This window comes from Antennarius striatus, chromosome 6 (assembly GCF_040054535.1).
Source record: "Antennarius striatus isolate MH-2024 chromosome 6, ASM4005453v1, whole genome shotgun sequence".
NCBI lineage: Eukaryota > Metazoa > Chordata > Actinopteri > Lophiiformes > Antennariidae > Antennarius > Antennarius striatus.
In genome coordinates this window covers 12,451,271-12,475,704 of record NC_090781.1, presented here as the reverse complement: position 1 = coordinate 12,475,704, position 24,434 = coordinate 12,451,271, and the positions used below count along the sequence as shown (strand labels likewise).

The 24,434-nt window shown below is 39.5% G+C and overlaps 2 protein-coding genes and 2 non-coding genes across 6 annotated transcripts; 1 reads left to right on the top strand and 3 right to left on the bottom strand.

Annotated features, from left to right (window-relative positions):
- Positions 1–1,657: 1,657 nt before the first annotated feature.
- Positions 1,658–18,914, bottom strand: zgc:85932 (uncharacterized protein LOC405875 homolog). Of its 2 annotated transcripts, none has more exons than XM_068317576.1 (20): positions 18,588–18,914; positions 14,821–14,890; positions 14,133–14,251; positions 13,782–13,915; positions 12,118–12,289; positions 11,855–11,926; positions 11,399–11,490; positions 11,174–11,248; positions 10,615–10,775; positions 9,553–9,710; positions 9,250–9,458; positions 8,912–8,954; positions 7,118–7,195; positions 6,240–6,300; positions 5,575–5,639; positions 3,987–4,055; positions 3,599–3,677; positions 2,938–3,054; positions 2,297–2,355; positions 1,658–2,151 (listed from the first exon to the last, which is right to left on the bottom strand). In XM_068317576.1, exons 1-20 carry the CDS (start codon positions 18,834–18,836, stop codon positions 2,125–2,127), a joined length of 2,109 nt encoding a protein of 702 aa, XP_068173677.1. In that variant the 5' UTR covers positions 18,837–18,914; the 3' UTR covers positions 1,658–2,124. The 2 variants fall into 2 exon arrangements, with proteins under 2 accessions (XP_068173677.1, XP_068173678.1); XM_068317577.1 differs by having other exon boundaries at positions 6,240–6,297.
- trnak-uuu (transfer RNA lysine (anticodon UUU)) lies at positions 4,940–5,012 on the top strand. The gene has a single exon. It is a non-coding gene; the product is annotated as a tRNA-Lys (tRNA).
- Positions 5,210–5,282, bottom strand: trnak-uuu (transfer RNA lysine (anticodon UUU)). The gene has a single exon. It is a non-coding gene; the product is annotated as a tRNA-Lys (tRNA).
- A 744-nt stretch (positions 18,915–19,658) lies between the features above and the next one.
- Positions 19,659–24,016, bottom strand: eif3k (eukaryotic translation initiation factor 3, subunit K). Of its 2 annotated transcripts, none has more exons than XM_068318306.1 (8): positions 23,848–24,016; positions 23,069–23,167; positions 22,269–22,389; positions 21,834–21,911; positions 21,478–21,544; positions 21,210–21,287; positions 20,986–21,111; positions 19,659–19,788 (listed from the first exon to the last, which is right to left on the bottom strand). In XM_068318306.1, the coding sequence occupies exons 1-8, from the start codon at positions 23,907–23,909 to the stop codon at positions 19,757–19,759; spliced, it is 663 nt and encodes a 220-aa protein (XP_068174407.1). In that variant the 5' UTR covers positions 23,910–24,016; the 3' UTR covers positions 19,659–19,756. The 2 variants fall into 2 exon arrangements, with proteins under 2 accessions (XP_068174407.1, XP_068174408.1); XM_068318307.1 differs by having other exon boundaries at positions 21,834–21,908.
- Positions 24,017–24,434: the final 418 nt, after the last annotated feature.

Genomic DNA, 24,434 nt, shown 5'->3' with positions numbered 1-24,434 from the left:
CTGTCAAGACAAAAGTTTTATAAAACTTATTTCAATGATTCACACAGAAATGGAAGAGACAAATTTGTGACTCCAACATGCAAACCCAAGAATATTACAGCAGGATATTGAACACATATACAAACACACATAGAACCTCTGGTATTACAACTGTGACAGTTTGAAGAGTGATGCTGGAAAACAGATGTTTATACCAGACAACAGCAAAGGAGCATTTCTTTGAATATCCTTTTGGTCAAAGATCACAGCAAAAACAGCTCATGTATAAATATTGCTGGGAGCAAATAACCAGACTTCTATTAATAGTAAGTACATATCTTCAATTCTGACCTGGCCAGAGGACAAAAGGCCTCATGATGTGGAATTTAATAAATGGCGACAGGAAGTTAAAACATTAAAAGCAATAAAACAAGACAGGATAATCTCTCTGAACCAACAAAAATATCTGTACCTTCAATTTAAGGAAAAGACTCCATGAAATTGTGAGTTTCTGAGGCCAGAGCATGTTGTCATAAATCTTGCATGACAGTCAGTCAGGTTAATGTCCATATTTCTGTCTGCCCATAATGGGTTTTACCACAATGCACTGGTGATAAATTGCTTTTATCTGGAAAAATATACATACTCATTCCACTAAATTCATTTATTCATAATGATAAGCAGGTGTATCTTTTAACATCTTCAGCTTTTAACAAATTTTATTGTTTGTTGATTCCTTGAAAACATGATTTTCAAGGTGAGTCGAAGGGCTGTTAGCTCATCTGGCAAATGACTCACCCTGTCTTCACCAAACTTTACGTAAATATAATAAATAATTGCACCCTTTTGTATGTGAATTTTTTGATGTCTCTATGGGAAAGTGTTTTATTCTAAAGGCTGTTTATTTTGCCCAGTAAATATATAAAAACAGTCAAATCTTGGCTCATCAAGTCATTTTAATAAATGTTAGGGGGGTTTGTCCTTTTTACGGCTGAACATTGTAAGATGAGGTTTTTCTACATGTTTTTGTCTTTTACACTTTTACTAGATAAGTTACCTCGAAACATGATGAAGAGATGGAAACCTTTGAATTTTGGGCAACAGCCATGCTTCGTTTGACTTTAACAAGGAGCCAGTAACAGCCTCTAGCTGAGCACATTAATGGTGAAATTTTTAAAATACTGTAAACTGGAGAACACGGACTGCAGCAGTAGCTCAGTGCACTGGGTACCTGAGTGTGGCCGGTTTAAGACCCGTGTGGACCAAAAAGTGTGTGAACTGTCAGTAGAGATGTGCCAGTTCACCTGCTAAGCACTGCCGAGGTGCCTTTGAGCAAGACACTGTTCACTAAATAATATTATAGGGATCACCACCAAGGAGCTGCTGGCCGCTCTATCCCTCACTAAAAACCTGCATGCCTACAGGACCCTTGTGTGTGTGTGTGTGTGTGTGTGTGCGTGCGTGCGTGCGTGCGTGCGCGTGTGTGTGTTTGTGTGTTTCAGGGCCTGTACATATGTGGCTGGAGTGGAAAAATAATTTCCCCATGGGGATAATAAAGTGTGGTTCTTCTTCTATGACGTTGACTTCTGGTATGTTCTTTTCTATAATCCAGTCTTCATTCAAAGAGCATTATTATGAAATGTAACATTTTCAGAGAAAAATACACAACAAGGTTTGTTTAATATGAATTTCTATGCTTTTTTTTACAATCATGAAAGATATCCCTCTTGTAGAACGGGATCATTTTGAATTAATGGGAAGGCAATGAAATGATAAGAACAACATGGTATAATATTTATGAGAAAATTGGGTGGATTTACGTGAGAAACAAATGCAAAGCAACAACTTTAACTAATTAAATAATTAGTAACAATTAGTGACTAAGTAAATAACTTTTATAATGTGTCATTAACAGAATCAATTATAAAGATATTTTTCTCATAGCAACTCTGAAATATTGTTTGTCTACATGATGACAACATACAACAGCAAAAATAAATGGTAAACATGTATTTGCTATATTAAACTGTACATCTTCTTTCAGACATATATATACAGTATAAATAAGCACTGCACTTTAAAGTTAACCATGAAAAACAGGAATAACTAAACAAATCTTGACAGATCTCAGAGAACCGGGTCAGGTCAGTTGTACATGGTCATGTGTAGCCACTGGAACCAATCAGAGGACAGAAAACACTGATTAAAAATCAACTGCTTCATTATGAGTATGGAATGTTTTCATGTTTTCATTCTTTCATATTCTAAAAATTAAATCAAGGGTCTGAGTTATGCAGATAGAAATCTAAGTTCACACCTGTCTGTAGCTGACAGTCACACTGTCCATTCCCACCATGTCGAATGCTTGAAATTTGTCTGTAAAAGTGGACAAAAAACCCGAATGATTGAGAAAACCTTCCACTGTTCATATTTAGTCCAGAAGAAGAAGAACAATAAGAACAATAAGAAGAAACATATTTAAATTCAAATGTATTTCAGTGTAGATTCTGCTATGTTTCACCTGGGGACCATTGAGATGATAAAATGTTTATTTTAGTTTAATTACTTATGGAAATGTATCTAAAAGAAAAACAAAGAATTAAGTGCCATGAGTTTTGACTCTCCTGATGGTCGCCTCTCATGTCATTATCTCCTGTTTGTCACTCATCTTTGCTTTCCTGTCTTCCTTCACATCCTTTTTCTTTCTCCTGCAGACATGTGATGTTTCCACATCAACGTATTACTGCTACTGCACTATTGTTGCAAAAACCAACAAAATATGTTGGATTACTTTATTTTGGATGCCAACATTTCGTCAGTTCTGTACGAAGTATCTTGGATGAGAAGCAAAACCTTTTCAAGAAACTTTCTTAAAGTCCAGTGGATTGATTTTAACAGCTTTGGAGAGACAGGAAGGCCCCTGGCAGGAATTGAATCCCCCACCCCCACCCCCCTTACGGATCATGCTCTCCAGTTTCATCAGCAGGTAGAGGAAGCCGGGGTAACTAATGGTCAGGTCGGGCTCCGTGTATCTCAGACCAACCAGCTGCATTATCAAATCATCCACTGTGATGCCTGGAGCACAAACAGAGCAGAGCAACAAATATCTGGTGATTAAATCATTTTATTCACCAGATTCATTGACAGAAAACAGACAGCAGTCACTAGACAACACATCATTTACATCTATTTATAGAGCCTGTTCATGTCAGCTTGGCGTCTGTGTGAAAATCTTGTGTAAAAACAGGATGAGCCGGGTTATGTGCAGATTTCTTTATCTAAATTTTATGTTTGTTTGTTTTTTTAACTTTTATTTAACTTCTAAGTGTTTTCACATTTTGTTTTGGTTTGCTTTCAACTTCATTTTCAACCATAATTACTTAAAACACAGAAATGATGATTCTTCATCTAATCAAATGCAATCTAGCGTGGCACCTTGTTGTGGGTAAAGAGACGTGGTTTGGCTCCATCTGCTGGCAATGATAGTAGATACGGGGTCGACTTCCTTCAACCAGAATCTGGCAGTCACCAATTACACTTAAAATGCTTACTGTAGCTGAGAATAGTGATCAGCCAGTTCATAGTGTGGCTGGAGAGCCTCAGTCCTCTAGTGTCCTACCTGCAGCCTTCAGAGCAGGGGCCACTTCCTGGTACTCCAGATGATGAGTTCTGTTCTTGTCAAACACCAGGAAGATATCCTGGCAAGAGATTGAACACAATCAAAGTGAGGGTACTTTCTGTAGAGGTTTGTGGTTTGTTTTTGAACTTTTGGTCTGTAAATCTTTGACACTTAATTTATTGTAATAATCAAATAATAAAGTTACATTAAAAATATGGATAACAATTTTTGACCAATACTTTGGTAATCTCTGATATAAAATAATTGACATTTTTGTATATACATGTATGCATGCCCACACACACACACACACACACACACACACACACACACACACACACACACAAACACATACACAAACAGAGTCATGATGTGTCAACAGTCTTACTGTCCACGTCCGGATCTTTTCCCACAGAGTCTGGAACTCTGGCCAGTTAAGCTGAGCGATGCCTTGACTCTGTACAAAATACTGAGGTCAAGAAAATCACCCAGACTAATCCAAACAAGAATCAAGAGAGACAGATCTGAAAGACTGACAGTGATTTGTTGAAAGTCATCATCTGAAAGATGTGTCCATCTATTCATCCAATTTTTATCAACAAGACAACCGCAATCATCTTGTGAACAGCTGCTTACAGGTCACAGGTCTGCTGGCTACTGGTAGGAGGTGGGAAACACCCCAGATAAGATGCCAGAACCCAGAGAAAACCCAGAAAAAAAAACAGAACCTACAAACTCTGCGTTGAGAGGAATCAAATCTAGAACCTGCTTGCAGTGAAGCAACAGTGACACCTACTGCACCACCATGAAACCCTTCTGAGAGATGGATGTACTGTATGTATGGTTTGAAAGATATCTGTGAAGATTTCCAGCCATTGAGGTCGTGGTAGACTTTGTCTTTATTCACTTTATTCAACACAGAGATAGTTTAAAATTTAAAAACAAGATTTAGTTAACTACTTTTAAATACAGCAGCCTTGAAAATCAAAATCTCCTTGTGAATATTATCATGTTTCAACTCATTTTTTAGGCTCCTGTTTGTAGCATTATTGAATGGGGTTTGAGGAGGGAGACATTTCTGGTGTTTTGTTTGTCAGATCTGATGAACAGCAAATAAGATGTCCTGAACACGTTTTATCAAATAATCAAATGCAGGATATTTTTTTAAAGATTCTGACTGTGGGGGGGCAATTAAACGTAATGAAAAATACAGGACTTGGTACTGTACTTAGAGTGAAGCTCCGTAATCAAAATCTTGTCTTGGAATTTTAGCAGTTAATTCAAATGCTCAATCATTTTTCTCACATGTTGATTTTCAAGGAGGAGCCACCACTCCTCAGAGCCTGGATAGCTCAGTCGGTAGAGCATCAGACTTTTAATCTGAGGGTCCAGGGTTCAAGTCCCTGTTCAGGCGAGTGTTGTTTTAACAGATATCAATGAGCCCCAATGACAGAGGACTTCTTCAGGACAACATTCACTACTTTTATTTACTCCATTTATAGAGGTAACTTCAGCTTACAAACATGCCATAAACTACAGTTTGGAGTAGGTGTCACTGAACTAACTTTTGGAAAGTTCCTTTGACAGTATGTAAGGAACTATAAAAGATGTCGCCTGAACAGGGACTTGAACCCTGGACCCTCAGATTAAAAGTCTGATGCTCTACCGACTGAGCTATCCAGGCTCTGACAGACTGACCTCAGAATTTACATCTGTGCCTCACCCCTCACCCATAAGCCTGCTGGGAAATGCTCCAGCAAACCCTGTGACTCATGAAAGTGGAAGAAGCAGCTATGAAGATGAATGAATATTGACAATGTCTTCATTAACATAATATACAAACACCTGAACTTGCTTTATATTCTTTTGCCTGAGTCATATCTCCTCTAAAACTGACATCTAGATCATTTATTTTCTGTTTTAACATCTAGAACAATGTTTATGCTTGTTCATAAAGAAAGTTACATCAAGGATACATCCACAAGGACCACCATGCTCTTGCAGTGCTCCAGAGCCAAGTACCTCTCACTGCCGGCCAGCACTGAACACAACAATTAAGATCATCAATGGGCATGTTAACATAGACTCAAATGCAAATGAAGCACATAAAGCTGTTACTGAAATTTGTTTTAAGGCGTGAGGCTGTTCTTAAGTCCTGGGTGGGACTAGAGTCAGAAATGTTGACATTGTTATGTAAATGAATGTAGAGAAAAAGTAGAGATGGATGTGAACCTCTGGGACAAATAAAACCACACAAAACAGATACAAAATGTCACTAGTGTGCTTCATAAATATTAAATACACAGAACAATTTACCAAAGGAATTAGGTGTTGAAAAGTTGGGAAACAACAAGTCTTATAATCCTAAAAAAAAAAAAAAAAAGATATACTCAGAGTTTTAAAATGGAACTAACGAAAAAAACAACCAAAAAAATAGCCAAAAAAAAAAGAAGTTTGAACATTAGCTCTGGTTTTTATCAGCATGTTGAAGCAGATTTAACACTGTGGCCATGATTCTACACAAACTCCTGCCAGACATTGTTCCTGTGAGAATCCTTCATTGTTTAATCCGTAAGATGAAATAAAAACAAGAATGAACAAGTCTATTTAGTCGCAGTGAAAGCAGACAGACATCACTGACCTCCTCCTTTTATGGCCTCAGACAGCAGGTTGTAGAAGTGCAGCGGTTTGCAAAAGCCCTGCTGATGAGATGAAGCAGGAAACGGTCACAGAAAAGGATGCAACAGTGATTAGGATTCAAAGAGAGCTACTCTTTCTCATGCATCTACATTCAAAGCACAGCAGAGCTGCTGGTGGTTTGTTTCTTGTTCATGCATACTTCGTAGTTGATAATTTCCTATTGCATGCACTTCTTTAATGCATTTTGTGTTTACTCGTTCTATATATAGTTCCTTTAGTATTGTGATCAAAAGCATTGAATCTTAATTCTGCGGCTCTTCGGTAAATAGTCATTCATAGGCTTAAGAATATTCACGTTCTGATCAGTTCCACAAAAAACTTTTTCTGTAAATAGTTCTCTTACTTTTGTGATCAAAAACATATTTATACATATATTTATACATATAAATATAGCAACATAGTTGCTATATTTATTGTTTATTTTAAAATAAACAATAAATATAGCAACTTGTGATCAATCCATATCAATTTTAGACTTTAATATTATTTAGAAAATAATGTAGCGATCTAAGCCCCACCCATTTCCGGTCAAACCACACCCACTTCCGGTTCAAGCCCCGCCCATTCCGAGTACGGCTACAGATAATCTAGTTGGTTGAACAGATACAGATAGTGGTTTACTTGCTCATCCCTACTTTTAACCCATAAATACAAAAAAACTTGAGTTTGACACGACGGAACATGTCAGTGCAAAGCTCAGCGATATGTTTTAACTTCTGTGATGATGTCTGTGTAAATAGTTGTTTTACATGTTAAACATATACATGCAGCACCTTGAAACGTCTTAATAGGTCTATTATGTGTGTTAATTTAACTCACCTTGTTGCAGTGCTTCCTAAATAGCAGTTTAATGGATTTGGGAGAAGGAAGAGCAGCCTGGGGAGAAATCGTAGGTTGCTGCAAAATCAGAATCAGAATCTTTATTTGTCATGCTGACACACATTTTCACATGAGACAGTATGAAATACCCTTCTGAAGGTCCCACTTAGCCCGTCTGATAAATATAAGATAAGAAAAAAAAATAAAAATTCGATATGTAAAATATAAAAAAGTTTTAAAAAGATACGACACCTGAATTCAGACACAGCCTTCTGTGACCAACGTCTTTGAAATGTATTTCTGTTTGTGATTTGCACAAAGACTTAAGCTCAAGAATCAAATGTCAGTATGTTGTTAAGATGAGTTGCTAAGACACTGTTCTGTTTACTGTACAGCCAGTTAAGCTGAATTCCCATCAACATTGTGAGAAATCTGCCAGTGGGGGGGAGGGGGGTTTGAAAAGCAGCAGTTGAATTAACAGATTTAGGGCAGTGCAGTGGATAGCGCTGTCACCACACACTAAAGTGGTTCCGGGTTCGAGTCCCGCTCTGTGTGGAGTTTGCATGTTCTCCCTGTGTCTGTGTGGGTTCTCTCCGGGTTCTCCGGCTTCCTCCCAGATCCAAAAACATGTGCTCCAGGTTAACTGGCCGCTCCTAAATTGCCCGTAGAAGTGATTGTGTGCGTGTTTGTCTCTGTGTGGCTCAGCGGTGCACTGGCATCCTTGCCTCACGCCCTAAGTCAGCTGGTATAGCCTCCAGCTTTCCGCTGTGGTGGATGAAGCGGTTGGAAGATGAATGACTGAATGAATGAATGAATATCCACCCATTATATAAACCCCAGTCATGCCAGAGCCTATCCCAGAGGTAGGTGGAATTTGCCTCAGCTTAACAATCTATCACAGGGCTAAACTTTAGTGCGTTCTCACGCATTCACGCATCAACAGTCGCAACTCCACCTCATCGCCGATTTTTGATAGGCAGCCACGTGATACAATACGCGCATTGTATTCGCTGACAGTATCCGGAAGCACGCCACATTCTGTGAGTTTCGGACTTACATGAGACACAAAAGTGCTTTAAACAGTCGATAAGAGTGCGGGAAAAGGTAATACAGATAGAAGGTGGTTTAATATCAGTATGGGGGGGGGGTTGATAAATGTTTAAATTAACGTAAAAATAATAAGATAAACAGTTTGTCACTTTATTGTAGAATTCATTATTTGTGTGTGGTTCCTGGAACGCATTAACCGCGAGGAAAGAGGTGTACACTGTATCGTATTCCACAAGACTTAAGAGAATGAAGCAGCAAAGAAACAAATAACATATACCTGAGGGTCCCCAATCCACACTGTGTGTACTCTATGAAACCACTGATTTATGGCAAACTGTGTTATCTCACGAGAAGCTCTATACAAACGAGAATCTGAGATGTTATTACTAAAGCAGAAGCTGATACAGTTTTTTTTCCTGTTGAGACATTAATAAAGAACAAACTGTAAGTCAAACATGTCAGTGATTGTTGCTTTTTTGTGAAACAATGGTGTTCATGTGCAAACTCAAAATGAGTACAAGAGTTATCCTGGTTTGACCTTTTGACCTCCGGAGTCACTTCGAAATGTGTTTGTGTGGCTCAAACATGTGTACTCAGACATACATGGAACATGCTAAGAGTTAGAGGCCCTGAATGCCCCCAAACCTCCATGTGAACAACAAGATGTTTGACATTTAACAAATTCTTTGATAATATGTACTTTTATTGAACTCATGAGGGAAATTAACTGATTTGACTTCCTACCATTGTTATTGAAGGGACAGGTGCGGCTGGTTTAGGAGCTGGACTGCAAAAAAACATATTACAGTTATAAAATTCATGATCACAAACACTAAAGTCAGGTATAAAGAGACATGAGTTAAGAGGCTGAAGTTCTACCATCATTGTCAACATGGTAAAGATTAAAACTAAATAATTAACTTCTGCTGTCATGATCTTCTTTGCATTCTTCATCGAAAATGTGCAGTTTAAATATAACATTCTAGTGTTTATTTCTCCCATTTTTCTACTTTCCCAGCTCCGGTTGTATTAAAATAACAAACTTAAAATGCTGTCCATCAACGCATTAATCTGATACTCACGTGATGGAGTTGCCCGACACCGTCAGCACCCGCAGGAGGAACCCCCCCTGCTGATTGGGTTCGGACGTTGAAGGGATGATGACATACTTCCCCGGTGGGAGGGCGCTTCGAACAACAACCTCCCGACGTGAGGAGTACCTGATGCTGTGGCGAACCGGCCGAAGAACGCTCAAGTCCTCAGGTGACAGGTATTTTCTCTCTGGATGGGCCTGGATGGACAGAACACACACGTACAGTATGTATGCAGTGACAACAGGAACCGTGTGTGTGTGTGTGTGTGTGTGTGTGTGTGTGTGTGTGTACCTTGTATACATGCAGGCCTATGGACAGGTCAACTCCTCTGCGTCTCTGGTGTTTCTGCATCAGAGCCAAAATGAAGGTGCACTGCTTTTGAGAGTCCTCTGCATCGCTGTCCTCCATCGACAAGACAAAATTGAACTGTGGGTTCTGCCAGAAATAACCTAGAAACACACACACACAAACACACACACTGTATTCTTCAGCCTTCAATGCTAAACTCACCTGTGTGTATTAATATTAATTATAACAGGTTTCTTTCTTACTCTCCCATCCCTGATAGGATGACGATAAATTGCTGACTTCAAATAATTTGGACCTTAATAAAAGTTTTATCTCAAAGTTGAGCTGATTTAATCATAAAATTGTGAATTCCATTATAATAAGTCTCGGAGATAAATACCACACATCAAATATGTAGTTTACTATACATCGTTTCTGCAACCACTGATTCGTCAAATCATTGTCCTCGAGTTGTTGCTCACTTTGATTAATATGAGTCACTGGGAAGATTTTTCCCAAAATTAAGACTAGATCACGCCACACACACGCAGACAGACTGACAAATAAAAAGTCTGTTGCAACAGTCAACAGTGTGATACTGTTATTACAGCTCCTGAACAAACACACTTGTCTCTACTTGAGTTGTGCTGGATTTAACCACTGATATCACTGACAAAGTACAAACAATTCTCAACTGAAGCACTCAGTGCAAATGAAGCGCATCGTTTCTGTCATTCCACTGCTTAAAACCTAATCTATGATGTGCATACAGGTGGAGACACATGTGACATGCAGAAATGCAATTTGAAATAAAACCTGTTATGCAAGCTTAATTAAAATTTCTTCACTTTGCCTTGAAAGGCATCACACAATAATCTCCTGAGTACAGGAGAAGGATGTTAACATGAAACAGATATTGGCAGTGGTATGAGAGCAAACATCAACAGTAAATCAACACTGCTAATGGGGACAAAGAGACTCATGATGCAAATTTGATGCTAACATTAACGTGGAACACACAGAACAATAAAACTGTTTCTTATTAATTATCATCATGTGTCTTACCGCCTTTGGGAGAGCCTCCTGCTGTGATGCGTGGCACCCAGTTCCCATGTTGCACTGTGCATGACCATGGTCGCATACATACGACTGAGTTACAGAAAGTGTCAGTCAAGTGACAAACCTCCATAATCTCAAAGTTCATCCGGAAATCCGGCACTGACATCCTGATGGGGAGAAAAAGTGGTCAGCTGACAGGCCAGTGTGTCCATGTCCGACCTGCTCTACTAACTTTATATTCTGAAAGCATTCACATATTTCCTTTGTTGAGTTGTTTTACTCACGAATTCATAAAGAAACCTGCATGTCTCATTACATAATGAAATATATGTGTGTTGTGAGATGAAGAAACGTCAAAAATAACCAAGTTTAAGACTGATGTGTCAAGAGTTATGTTTTTTCTTTGAGACAAAGCACTGAGATCTACCGTGAATGAATGAATGAATGAATGAATGGATGAATGAATGAATGAATGAATGAATGAATGAATGAATGAATGAATGAATGAATGAATGAATGAATGAATGAATGAATGAATGAATGAACAGTTGCACTACAAACTCACCAGAATTCCCCATCCTCCCGCTGGACTCTTCCCAGTCTTTTCTGCTCTTCGAGGCTAACTGTGTCCCACTCTGGACTGGATGGAGGGATAGATACGTAAGATATTCAGTAAATCAACTGATGTCGGCTTGGTTTCAAGAAATTAATCATGTTTGTCTCAGTTTAACAATTCTAAAAAGTAGAAATGAAAACATTGGCTCTTTTGTTCCTGCATGAGGACACCCACGATTTCAGGTCGCTCCAGGGCCCCTCCCACTCTGTGTTGCCCCACGGGTTGAGGATTCGTACCAAATCTATAGATCCATTTGTTGTCTCCACCTCAAGGAGGAGAAAGAACCAAATAAAAGGTGAGTACAATGATAAACATATATTTATGTTGTAAAATGTGCAAATAACATGCAAACTTTTATTATTATTGATTGTATAATTTTTAGCAGCGTTTGCTGTGACCCTGAAGGGTATGTAGTCATTTGTCATTCCAGTTTCTCAGAACATCGATCAAAATTTATCCAAAAAGATGCAACATCCAAAATTATACTGTAACTTTGCTATTAAAATTGCTCAGTAAAATACTATAGTTGGATATTGTGTGATTACTTTTTAAATTTACAGTTATCCGAGTGCCACGAGATGTTTCAAATAACAATGGTATCCTGCTTATAAAAATCTTTGTGACTTTTACCTTCTCAACCGCCGTCAGAGAGTAAGCATGTCTGAACATGATCCCCATTTCATTCTTTTGTTCCAAAGGACCCTGGAGAGAAAAATCATCCGCCCACGGTCAGGAAAAGAAAACTCCCAATGTACACTCATGTGACTCATCACATACAAGTACAGATCCAGTTTGAATGTGCTCTGCTTCGCTTTGTCCCAGGATGTCCAGGTGTGTAAACTAGACCTAGCAACAAGTAAACCTCCTTTCATGCCATCACCTCCTCCCTTTACCTCACAATTGGCACAGTTGATGAGCGCTCCTCTAGCCAGCAGACCTCTAAGGAAACGTGGTAGGTCTCTGGGAAGAGATGAGATTTTCAGAACCTCTGCTACTCCGCCAGTCATGTCAACCATGGCCTCATGAGGATAGCCCATGTCCAGAGCTCTGTAGCCCCCTTTCACCCTGGGACCAAAATTCAGGAGGACAAAAGTCATTAGTGACAAAACAGACAATTTACTTTCTTTTCTTTAAAAAAACATTGATAATCACATAAAGCCATTGTACTCTCCAGTGTGAAAATTATGGCTTATATACAAGGGAAGCTTGTTGTTGAGATTAAAGAGGAAATGTGGTATGTGGAAGTTAGAGAGAACAGAATGTTAGAATCAGGATCATGACAAAAATTAAAAATAGGACTGTATGGAAGAAGTGGATTCATGATCCTCACTCCCACAGTTGGAAATTTACAAATTTCATACTTATTTATTCCCTGGATATTTTGTGTTTATTTATATTTTGCAGACTGTTTATTTTACTCTTGATATAATGTGTACTTTTAACCCTATATACTGGAATCTTGATTTTCCTGAGAGAGTCTTTCCAACTTCTCTCTATCTCCATCAGTCTATGTAATTGTAACTATCAGGCATTCACAAATCCTCGAGATTTTCCTCTTTTGATTTTGCAAGCCAAAATGCAAACAATACAAATCTGTCAGTGATGAAACCCCACAAGGCAGTTGGAGCCAACCATTGGCACAGAGTCCTGAAGGTTGGTGCAGAACGACTAGCAGAGGTGTACAGAGAAATCTGCAATTCCTTTCTTTCACAGGAAATGGTTCCACAATCCACACACATTTAAACCCTCTGTCATTGTACTGGTCCTCAAAAAACCCAACAGAACCACAGTGAATGACTTAAATGAATGACTGCCAAGCTTACAGATCTGGACGTACAAACACTCACCTGTAACCAGGTTCTGCACTTTCTCACAGACAAGCCACAGGTGGTGAGGATGGGAAAGAAGCTTTCTGCAGCGTTCACAATGTTTATCATTATGCACACTAATGACACACCCGCTTCACAATAGCTTCTCTTCTTTGCTTTGTATTTGTTTGCCTTGTTAAAGATGACTCTGAGAGATGCAGAATTCCAAAGAATTCCAATGTACCCACTGCAACACTCCTGTGTACCTAGCAATAAACGGTTATGCATTCTAGTCTATTCACTACTGAGGTCTATAGGTTCAAATGTGTGAAGATAACCAGGTAACGCTGCATCCGAAGAGATGATTACTAAAACAACGTGACTTATTTGATGGAGTTGGAAAACCAAAATTATAGTTCAATAGATTTTTATTCATTAGTAAGCACACAATAAAACAACGTTGCATTACAAATACCTTGTTGCTAGAAATGAAGTGGGACAAACCCAACCAACCTGAAGACCAAGGGATTGTGCTTCAATGTTCCTGTCCGATTGGAGAAGTGCAAAAAGGGACTAACACTAACCGTTACCATAATCTTAACTGAAATCCAAATTGACTTGAACCATACCACACTTCACCCCAGATATGAATGATTTACACAGGTACTGTGTAAATGTGTTTTACCCACATTAGAAAGTTGAGACCTCACAGCGCTGCTGAGACAGACTGAGCAGGAACAGAAACTCACTTAGCATAGGCCTTCTCTAGAAGAGCGCTCCAGAACTCGTGCTGAACGGGGGAGCTGAGGTACAGCAGATCGTCATCCCGAGTTGGCAACAAGTCATCGATCTTCACCTCCTCCCATTGACCATACAGCCAGAACTAGAGCGAGGAAGAGGAGTGCTTTATGTCATTTGCCATTTGGTTTAAATCTTTATCTTAGGAAAAGTACTTTTTAATATTCAAAATTAACCTGAATAGAATAGAGTTTTTTTCCTAATTTGTCCAGTACTTTATCATTTTAGAACAACATGAAAAATGACATTTGCAAGTACATGCTGCAGACACTGCAGCATGCTGGGTATTGTTCAAGTCTTACTCTGAACGTGAAGTAGCCTTTATAACCTTCTTGGAAAGTTTGTCCTGGAGGCACGACCCTCTTGAGCAGCGAATGATGCACACAGAGAGATGCAATAGCAGAAAGCAACCAGCAGTCATCTAGGTGAAAAAGGTTTGAGAAGCAGGTCAGATTATCAGGAAGATGCATCTTTTAGTCTGTATTTCAACAGAATGTCTTTTTTTGTAAATGTTGACACATCTTCTGTGGCTCTTTCTTTTCTGCATGCCATTATTCACCAGGCGTTTAATTTGTGGTGTATACAGTCACAAGTTATCACATGACCATAGGATTAAGCAGGTATTTGTCTTCAAGTGAAAATAATTCCTGATTAAATGCTGGTGGATGCATCACATGGTGTGGATCAGAACAAAGAGTGCAGAGAATTGGATATGTATGGGTATGAATGCAGTCAGGTTGACTCAACGTCCAACCAAATTACATAAGAAAATACCCAGGGTTCAGTTGTGTTGATTCATCTGTGGTTGGTGCTGTTTATTCACTGTGACATTCTTAATTTCTTCAACAGAAAAGCCCAGGCAAAAGACAAAGAGAGTTGTCTTTCTTCAAAAGGTGGATCTTGTTTCACACACACCTTGGTAAACTCATCATGCCATGTTCCTCCTGTTTTTTGGATAACAGTGTTATGTAATACTAGTGGTGTACTTACTAAGCTTTCCCTGGCGGACGTCCAGGCGTGTAGCTCCGTCTACTATGAACTGAGGAGATGAACAGATCTCCTGGGATCAGCAGGGAGTTTGATGATTGGTTCAATAAAAGGAGGATAAGGACAAAATGAAAAGAAGCAAAAAAAAAAGAGAAGAATGAGAGAGGTTGGCAAGAAAAGCATCAGACACCATTGGGTGTAACCATGGCTAAACATGCACTTTTTAAGGAACGCCCTTAGTTCACCAAGTCATCTCCATAAGACATGTCTGTGCCTGATGTGTCATAATGACTTAATAATTAACTGATTTTTCTTAAAGCCACTAAATATGTGATCATGTGAACTTTGCAAAAACAACGTTCTGTTCAACAGACTCTCTATAACATGAATCGGTAAACATACAGGCCTTGTGATGCTGGGACAAACAAAAAAGATCAATATTTCAGCTGAACACAGAAAAAGGTTTTGAATGGAAATGAGCCCATTCTTGTCACTAGAGAACTATTGCTATATCTTTAAGATATGGGGTGTGCACTCTACCTGTGCCATCCACCTGGGACCAATTGTCCAGGGTTCACGTTCAAGCCAGGTGAGAACAGGTTCACACGAATGTCAGCTGAGAGATCAACGCGCTCAACGTGTCCTCAGTGCACGTCAACACACCTGTTGTCACTGCTAAAAGGGTCGGACGTCGCCTTTTAAACAGTCTTTGTGAGATGCATCACTATTATTATTATTCATAAGATAAAAGATATAAGACGTATTTGAGAAAGTGTTAAAAATGTTCTCCTAACTGTAAAAGTAGCTGAGGAGGAATTCTGCAACCTGGAATCAGTTAAAATCAGTGTTAATCAGTCAATCAGTCAGACCCTGTGGGGGATTTCACTTTCAAGGGAGGGAGAAGAACCAAAAAAAAACTATGTTATTTTCTTACGGTCCCGGTGAGGAATGTGTGTTTGCAGTAATGACAGACAGTCAGTAGTACCAGCTAAACCGGATCGGTAGATCCAAGGACAGCCCAGTTACCAAGGTGTCAAATTACATATATGACTTAAAGGTCAGCATGATGATTCAGAACCCTCCTGTTGGCATGGTAACACATCATAAAATAGGTAGTGACTACCTAAACGTCCATGTGAGTCAACTTTATGTTCAGGCATCTGTTTTGGGGTTTTTTGTTCTGACCTGAGTGTGTTGATGTCACTGGTTGAGGAATCTGGGGGTGTGAATGTTTTGTTAGGAGGATTTGGTCTCTTTGTTTCTTTTCCCCAAACATTTGTTACCATAAAAAGGGAAGGATGACTGTTTAGTTTGTGTAAAATCACAAATACATTTGTCCCTATAGACAAGTTATTACAACAAACAACATATTTAACACCTATTCAGTGCTTGAAGTGTGTGTGAGCGTGTGTGTGTGTGTGTGTGTGTGTGTGTGTGTGTGTGTGTGTGTGTGTGTGTGTGTGTGTGTGTGTGTGTGAAAGAGAGAGAGAGAGAGAGAGAGAGAGAGAGAGAGAGAGAGAGAGAGAGAGAGAGAGAGAGAGAGAGAGAGAGAGAGAGAGAGAGAGAGAGAGAGAGAGAGAGAGAGAGAGAGAGAGAGAGATGTGTTGGGGTGGTATAAATGGACACCTAAGGATAAAAACTATATTAACTGACATCTTTTCTCATCACTTGCTGAGGATATCTTTATAATAATTTAAAGATATCTTCAGCAACCCTACAGATAAGCCCACCGTAGACAGAAAGAATTCTGTCTTTCTACAGCAGAAGGTGACATTGTATTAGAAGCATTCGGGTTGATAATTCCATATTTTTTTTCAATATAATGGAGAAAAAAGTCCATCTTCATTTTTGTTTTTATTGTTTAAAGGGTCTAACATTTATGCTTGTTATTGGACATGTGAAACAACAGAACCAGTCTGATATTTCTCCTATTTACTTGCAGCCTTTGAGAAACTTGTAAACTATCATTTGTGCTGAGACGGAGTCAGACAGGTTATGATGTCAGTCTATAAGTGTTGAAGCATGCTGTCTGATGGCTCTGGACTACAATGTTCAACCAAAAATCACAGTGGATTGCTCTCAGACTTGAAAACAGACGATCTGCTTTAAATTTATGTAAAGACTCCTTTGTTTGACACAACAAAAATCAATTCCGCCTAAATGCTGTTCAAACAGCCCAGCAGTCCGACCCGGTGCAGCACCTGGCTGTCATCTCTAAGTCTACATCCCTCTCTGTTTTCACGCCGGTGCCGTTGTTTATTTTTATCTCTGTGTGATTAATCTGAAACACACCCATCTGCAACTCTTCTTCTGTTCTGCTAAAACTGAGACAGATTCCTCTGTGAGGACACCTTGATGTTAAACAGCAGGTCCACATCAGCACCACAGCTCAAACTGGAATTAGAAACGTGATTTAATCATGAATTTTGGGCAACAACTCAGTCACTGACAAAGGAAATGAGATCATTGATCACATGTTTGAGTCTAACAGGCAGCTCAGGTCACCTGAACACTGTTGTTTTAATAACTACGGTTATAATCATTGATCACTTCAAATTATTAGTCATTACAGAATGTCACAGTTTTATTTCGTATTTTGTGATTCCACATTTATGAATGAACTTTTCTTTTAAGCATCAAACCAAAAATGACTGGTTATACTTTTTAGCATTTTAGTCTGACATGATGAACATCAGAAAGAAAATAACAGAGGAAACATCACATTAAACCTCAGAGCAGGTCTGGATGAGGAACAGTTCCATCTATTTCCTTAGTGTTGTGTTCAAGATGCAGATCAAGCAGTTCTTATCTGATAACTTTCTATAAAATTATGATATAAGGCATACACAAGTGATTTGCACAAAACTCTTTGGAGTTTGCATAAATCAGACAACCTAAACAAACATGTCAAGTCGTCAGCTTGAGTAAAGATATAGGCTCTCTAGTTATTTTAAGGACCGATAACCTTGTAATGAATAACATATTATTAAAAATGAAACCATCCAGCAGCAGCAAGGAGTACAGTATTTTCCGCACTATAGGGCGCACCTAAAAGTCTTGAATTTTCTCAATTTCTTATAATCCAATGTGCCTTTTATATGTTTTTTTTAAATAGAACATTCATTGAAGAAGAGTTCTCAGATGTGTTTTATAATCTAGTGTGCTTTATAATCCAGTGCGCTTTATGTATGGCATTTTTGGAAAAATAGGCCATTCATTGAAGATATGCCTTATGGTCGAGTGCACCTCATAGTGCGGAAAATACTGTACTCAAATACACGAGATAGTAAAACTAAAAGCACAAACGCTTCATTTGCAAAATTACTTCAAGAGTTTCCAGTGAAAATATTCACTGGAATATTGTATTAGTTATATTAGATTATGTGAAGCTCATTATTGGGAACACCTCTAATCTCTAAATGTGTGTTATATCTTTTGTATATTTTATAAAGATCTGTCAAAGTGGAATGAAGGGCGGACTGTTCCTCTCTGTAATTTGGTATTGTAGAAGTAGTATTAAGTAGAAGACTCTAAATGGATGCAGGTCAGGTTCAGGTGACTCCCCTTTGACCCAGTCCAACCTTCAGATGTTCCTGCATTAATGCATCAGCACATCTCTCAGCAGACACACACCTGCTGGTCTGACAGAGCTCTTTCTAAATTATTCACACTTACCCTTTCACACCTGTCTGATCGCAGCAGGGATTGTTTATTCCTTCTTAAACCACCACAGTGACAGAAGCCCTGAAGATTTCCTCCTCATCTCTTACTTTTGGTCGTTTCCACTTGACTCCGGGCTGCAGCTCCAGCTCCCCCAGGGGGAAGTGATGGTCCACGAACAGTCCGTCCCGACCCACCGTGTTCACGTCCACGTCATCCAGGGGCAGGTCTGCGGTCATGAGGTCGGCCAGCCAGCGGCGGGACTGAGAGCCAAGCAGCTCGTCGGAACAGACCGAGTCCACGTCGTCCTCGAGGGGGGGCAGCGAGCCCTCGGACGACACACTCAAAGACTTGATCATGTCGGATCTGATCACACACACACATACACACACCACACAAACTTCAGAACGTCGCGATCTGAGCTGCTAGTGTGTCGTCTGACAAGCACAGGTAAAAACGCGGAGGCCACGCCCCTCAGTGATGCTCACCTGAGAGGATCACTCAGGTGGGCGTGGTTCATCTCAGCCGCTCCCAGATGTGGGTTTGAATAAACGAGCTAAACCAGTCATCCTTATTCCATCTATTCCTTCATCCATTCCACAACAAACAGGTAACATGCTGGCGTTTTAAGAATCATTCCGGCATTCCTGTTCCGGCATTATGAAACATGTGATTACGTATTTTCTGGTGTAGGATTAGAAAGGAAATGGACAGAAATATGGTTTTAAAATGACATTATAAAAGCACTGTAACCCATTTAACGGTGAATGGGTGATAATAGATCACAACAAGACTTCATTTTCTTATTGCAGTACATAAAATAATAAAATTTTGAGGAAACTCAGTATCCAGGTGTGGATTCAAAATGCAGCCTTATCAAACAATTTTATACTATTTTTGGCATTAATACTGATCTAAGGTCATTTTATGGCAATAGTGATATCATTCATAAAACAGTGTCCAAGATTTTATTGCTACAACTCTTCAAAATATGTGCGGCACGTAAAACCACTCATCCCATTATCTGCGAGTTATTAAATGTGCAGGAAAATATAAAACAACCACTCACAAATTTAACATAAAGGCAAAACAACAAACATGTTCTGATAAAACCTGAAGACGGAGTAACGAGTTTTAAGGAATGTTCAGCATGTAAAACCAAATGCACACACATCAAGCTGTAAATGATAAATTACTTTTATTGAGAAAAGTGATCATGGAAAACAATGATGTGGTTGAATCTGTGGTGACTGATGGGTTGGATGTGGTTGCGTCAGCATCACTGAGATGTTGCCATGATGCTGGACACACCTGTGAAAAGAGAACGAGAAGGGAGTAGAAACAAGACACTCAAAGTAAAAAAGTTCATTTGTTCATCATTACTGGATGTAATTTACTTCCTCCTTATCTACAGATTGACAGCTATACACGCTTCACACCACTTGTTTTGTTTCAGCAACAGAATACAGTGCGATCTCGCGCATTCAAGCATCAACGCTCGTGACTTCACCTCATCGCTGATTTTTGGTAGGCAGTCACGTGACACCGTACACGCATTCTGGATGCTTTCGGATGCTGACGGCCACCGCAAGTGCACTACATTCCATGAGTCTAGGACTTCCGTGAGACACAAAAGTGCTTTAAACAGTTGATAAAGAGTGTGGGAAAAGGTAATGCAGATAGAAGGTGGTTTAATATCAGTATGGGGAGGGATCATAAACGTTTAAATTACCGTAAATTATAAGAAATTGTTTGTCGCTGTATCGCGTAATTCATTAATTGCGTGTGGTTCCTGGAATGCATTAACCGCAAAGAACAAGTGTGCACTGTAATTATACTAAAAATTAACAAATGTCTAAAAAAATCTTAGGTCAGAAAATTTGTTGAACAGTTTCATCAGTACACAGACTACATGCTTCTAAAAACATCTGGCACAGGTGAGCAGGTAAAAATGTTGAGAAAGGGAACTTGCAGACAGGAAGAAGTCAACACTTAAATGTTGAAATATCTAAGCAGATGTCTCTGCTGAGCTCTGGAATGTGTTTTCTAGACATAGCCAAAGGATCGCTCAGAGGTTCCTGTCTTTCTTTCTTTCTTTCCTGCTGTAACCTTAAGGCAAGACAATCTGAAGCCATGATACAACCTTGTCAGACGCACAAGCAGTCAGCAACACTTAGTCTATTTACTATGTTACCTGGAAATATGATCAAAACAGAGCACAGACAGTAGGCAAAACCCACTGTAAAATACAGGCAGAATGCTGAAGTATAGAGAACAAAACCTCCCGAGCGGCTGATGAAAACGCTTTAAACCGGTTGGATGTGGAGTTGAAGTCAGAATAAACTGGTTATAACTGTGTGTTGCACTGGATTGTACAGTCCCTTCCACTGAGCTCATGAATAGGAGTGTCATGGACCACAATGATTGTAGGCTGCAGGATTACTGCAGTTTGATTCAGTTTCTCACTCATGACTTCACGTGTTTAGAAGTTTGAACACAAGCACTCACTCTCAAAATCAATCTTCTCCACGATGTTCTTGGGTTTGACGCTCTCCTCCTGGTTGAAGATGAAGATCTGTCCTTCCTCGTTTTCAGTCCAGCCGTATTTATTCATCCACACCTTCACCTGTGTGTCTGCACAAAACGATGGTGAAAAGGGGCGCACCGACAGATGGTTTAATCAGAAAACAGACTCTGGCAGTAGAAAAGGGTTTAGAACCAGTTGTTCTTACCCAGTGGGTCTCCCAGCATCTCAGCCAGTAATCGGTGCTCGATGGTCTGGTAGGTGATGCCCACGACATGACAGATGACTGAAGAAGAATTAAACCGTTGCCAGTGTTGGTTAAGTTTTTTACAAATCTTTAAAAAATTCATTTAATAGTCATATTTCCATATTAGGTTTGGCTGATGGCTGTTAGTTTCCACAAACTAGTGGAAAAATATCATCCTGTTTACTGTAGGACCTTCAGGTCCACTGCAGAGTCACATGATGATACTCACACTTGCGAACAGAGTCCTCAAAACCAGTGATGCCATCAATGAGCTCCCTGTTCTCCTCAAGACTCGTCTGTCAGGAAGAGAGCGCGTAAGGTGAGTGCATGAGGAGAGTGAAAAGCATTGAAACAACAAGCACAAATATAACAGAAAAACAGACATGGAATGCAGCGGACTTTGGGAGGAGTGACTCTGGATAATGGGTGGTCAGGATTATAGAAACCGATCCAGTTCTGTTCCTTTGACCCGGGTGATAAGAGGTGAAAAACTGAGTAAAATAAATAAAACACGGTTTTATTCTTTTCCTTTTTTCCCCCCATCTCGTGTGTGTATGTGTGTGTGTGTGTGTGTGTGTGTCATACCCAGAAGCTCTGGAAGTGGCATGTCTCCAGAAGGTTCCCAAGGTAGAGGATCTGTCTGATAGGGCGTTCCTCTTGCTGCGACACTGTAGTCAAGGAAAGGCCCCCCAACCCCGACACAGACCCCACGCCCATCCCACCTATAGAGTTACACACAACGCTACAAAGCAACTCTGACAATAACTACACACACTTTATCGCAGGCACAACTTAATACCTTATGTCACCTAAAGACAAACGACAGGGATAAACTTTGATGCTTCTGTTCTGGTTCTGGCCATCAAGAGTTTATCAAGAACATAAATGACAAACAGATTTAGGACAAAGACGTCACACTTAAAAACCCAGCCTTAATCATGTGATTATAACACATTATCAACTACAACCTTCATGTTTTTGACTGGAAGATGACAAAGCATAACAGCACCAAAGGGATACGTGAGTCTGGTCAATCATGCACTTGCAGAGAGTGAAGTCGGTGTGTGGCAGGTTAGTCAGAGCCTTCAGAAGAATCTGTGAGGTCACTTGTGTCTGGAAGTAAGCTGGGTTGAACTGGTACCTGCAGAGATAAAGGATTTACAGATGCAAATCAATTTCTAATTCCATTCTGACATAAAAACACATGAAATGTCACGTTAAATGTTAATCAACAGAAAAGATGGAGAAAGACCCCAAAAAGTGAACGCTTCAAAAATTTCAAATAAGACATTAACCCAGTAAGAAGCACAGTGCTTAACTAACAGCATGCATCAACAAACACCATCTTGCTAGTTACGTTCATAGTTCAGTCTTTAACTCATTGGCTGCCAGGGCTTTGTAGCAATCAATCTTCTTTGGTGGACTTTCTCAAACGCTGCTGACATTTATCAGTGTTTTCATTCTGTTCTTAACCGATTGCAAGATGATCGGCTCAGAGCGACGCTGCCTTTGCTTGCATGTGAGCTCTGACATACACAACCTTTGTTTCATCGCAAAATGCTGCAATTACTCCATCTCCCTCTGATTCCCCATCCCCTGTTCCGTAACTGGATCAGACTTCATTCCATGATTTGAAGCTTGATTTTTACTGAAAACATCCGCTAGACTGAACCCCAGCCCTCCCCATTGAAAAACGTAATAGACATCAATGGTAGCCAGTGAGTTAAAAAGGAAAATCAAAATGATTCTATTTTAATGGTTGATAAATGAAATTATCCTATCAGATTCTATTCTTCACATGCAGTGACAGCCTTTCTTACAGCTTCAGGACAGCCAGGTTGGCCTCCAGGTCATAGGAATTTTCTCTAGCTTGTGTCTCCACGTAGCGCTCCAATGTGGCAAGGTTTTCTGGGTTGTACCTGAGAGACAAAACGTCGTAACATATGAATAAAGTTCAGGATTGTGAACTCTACAAAAAATTCAGAAATTTTCAGCATAACAATTCTTGTTTAGACGAATGTAATCAGGAGTTTTAATAAGAGGATTTAAATATAAAGACAAATAATACTACATAACTTGAAAGTGGACTTGTTGACAAGAGGCATTTTGTGTGACAAAAGGTCTCAGATGTTTTTTTGTGTGGGGGGGGGGGTTTCTGCCAGATAGTTCTGGAACAGAAATAAACTTATTTCGTCTAGTTAAAAGTATAACATATGCTTTGTTATTATGTTTATATACATTTGTTTGCTTTTTTCCGTTTTACTAAATGAATCCAATCCAACCCTCAGAAAATGATTCTTTAATGTAATGTTTTAAAAGCCAAGAAATCTGAAGTGATCTTGGGTGGGGGATATTTGAAATTGAGGCGGAGTTGCTGTGGAAAAACAACACAGGTTTACTTTACACTTTATTTATTAAAAATTAATAGTGCTCGAACTGTTACCGGCTCCACAATAAATTATTAACTCGTTGATGATCGTGGAAGAGACCTTTATCGATCGATGATCAAAGGATGGCAGTGGCTCAGTCCACATTAGCAAACATGCTAAACTCTCGTTAGCTTGTTCGGGAGACTATTTATCGAAGGCATCATCCATACCTATCGATTCCTCGCAGGAGTTTACCCACGTTCGCCCTCATCTGCTCGATAGACGTTGACATTTTATCCAAATCTTTAAATTGTACTTGGAAACCGATTTAAAACCACACGTGGGATGAAGAGTAGAGAAACTACCGGACGGAGGAGAAAACGGTCCGACCGGAAAGAACGAAACACAGACGTACCGGAAATACACGGACAGCATTTTGGTGGGACCACTACGGAAGTAAATTTGCTATAAAAAATAAAAGTGGACCATCACTGGTAATGCAGAGATTTGTTAATAAAACCGTGGCATCTTTTGTCACAAGACCTTCATCCAACACATCTTAAAGGTAGATTTTAGTCAAATGTCATTGCTTTTTGGTGTCTTCAGTTTTTATCCGTATTTTGAAAGTATTTACCGGAAGTAATCAATGGTACTGAGACGTCACACACGTCAGCGACGCTGTTTCAATATAAAGTACATGTATATTACATTATCACACTGTGGCCACCAGAGGGCGATATAAAGTACTGGATTTACAAACGACAACATCTCCAGCAGGAGGCGTTGAAGTTTGATTCAACAACACAGACTTTCATTA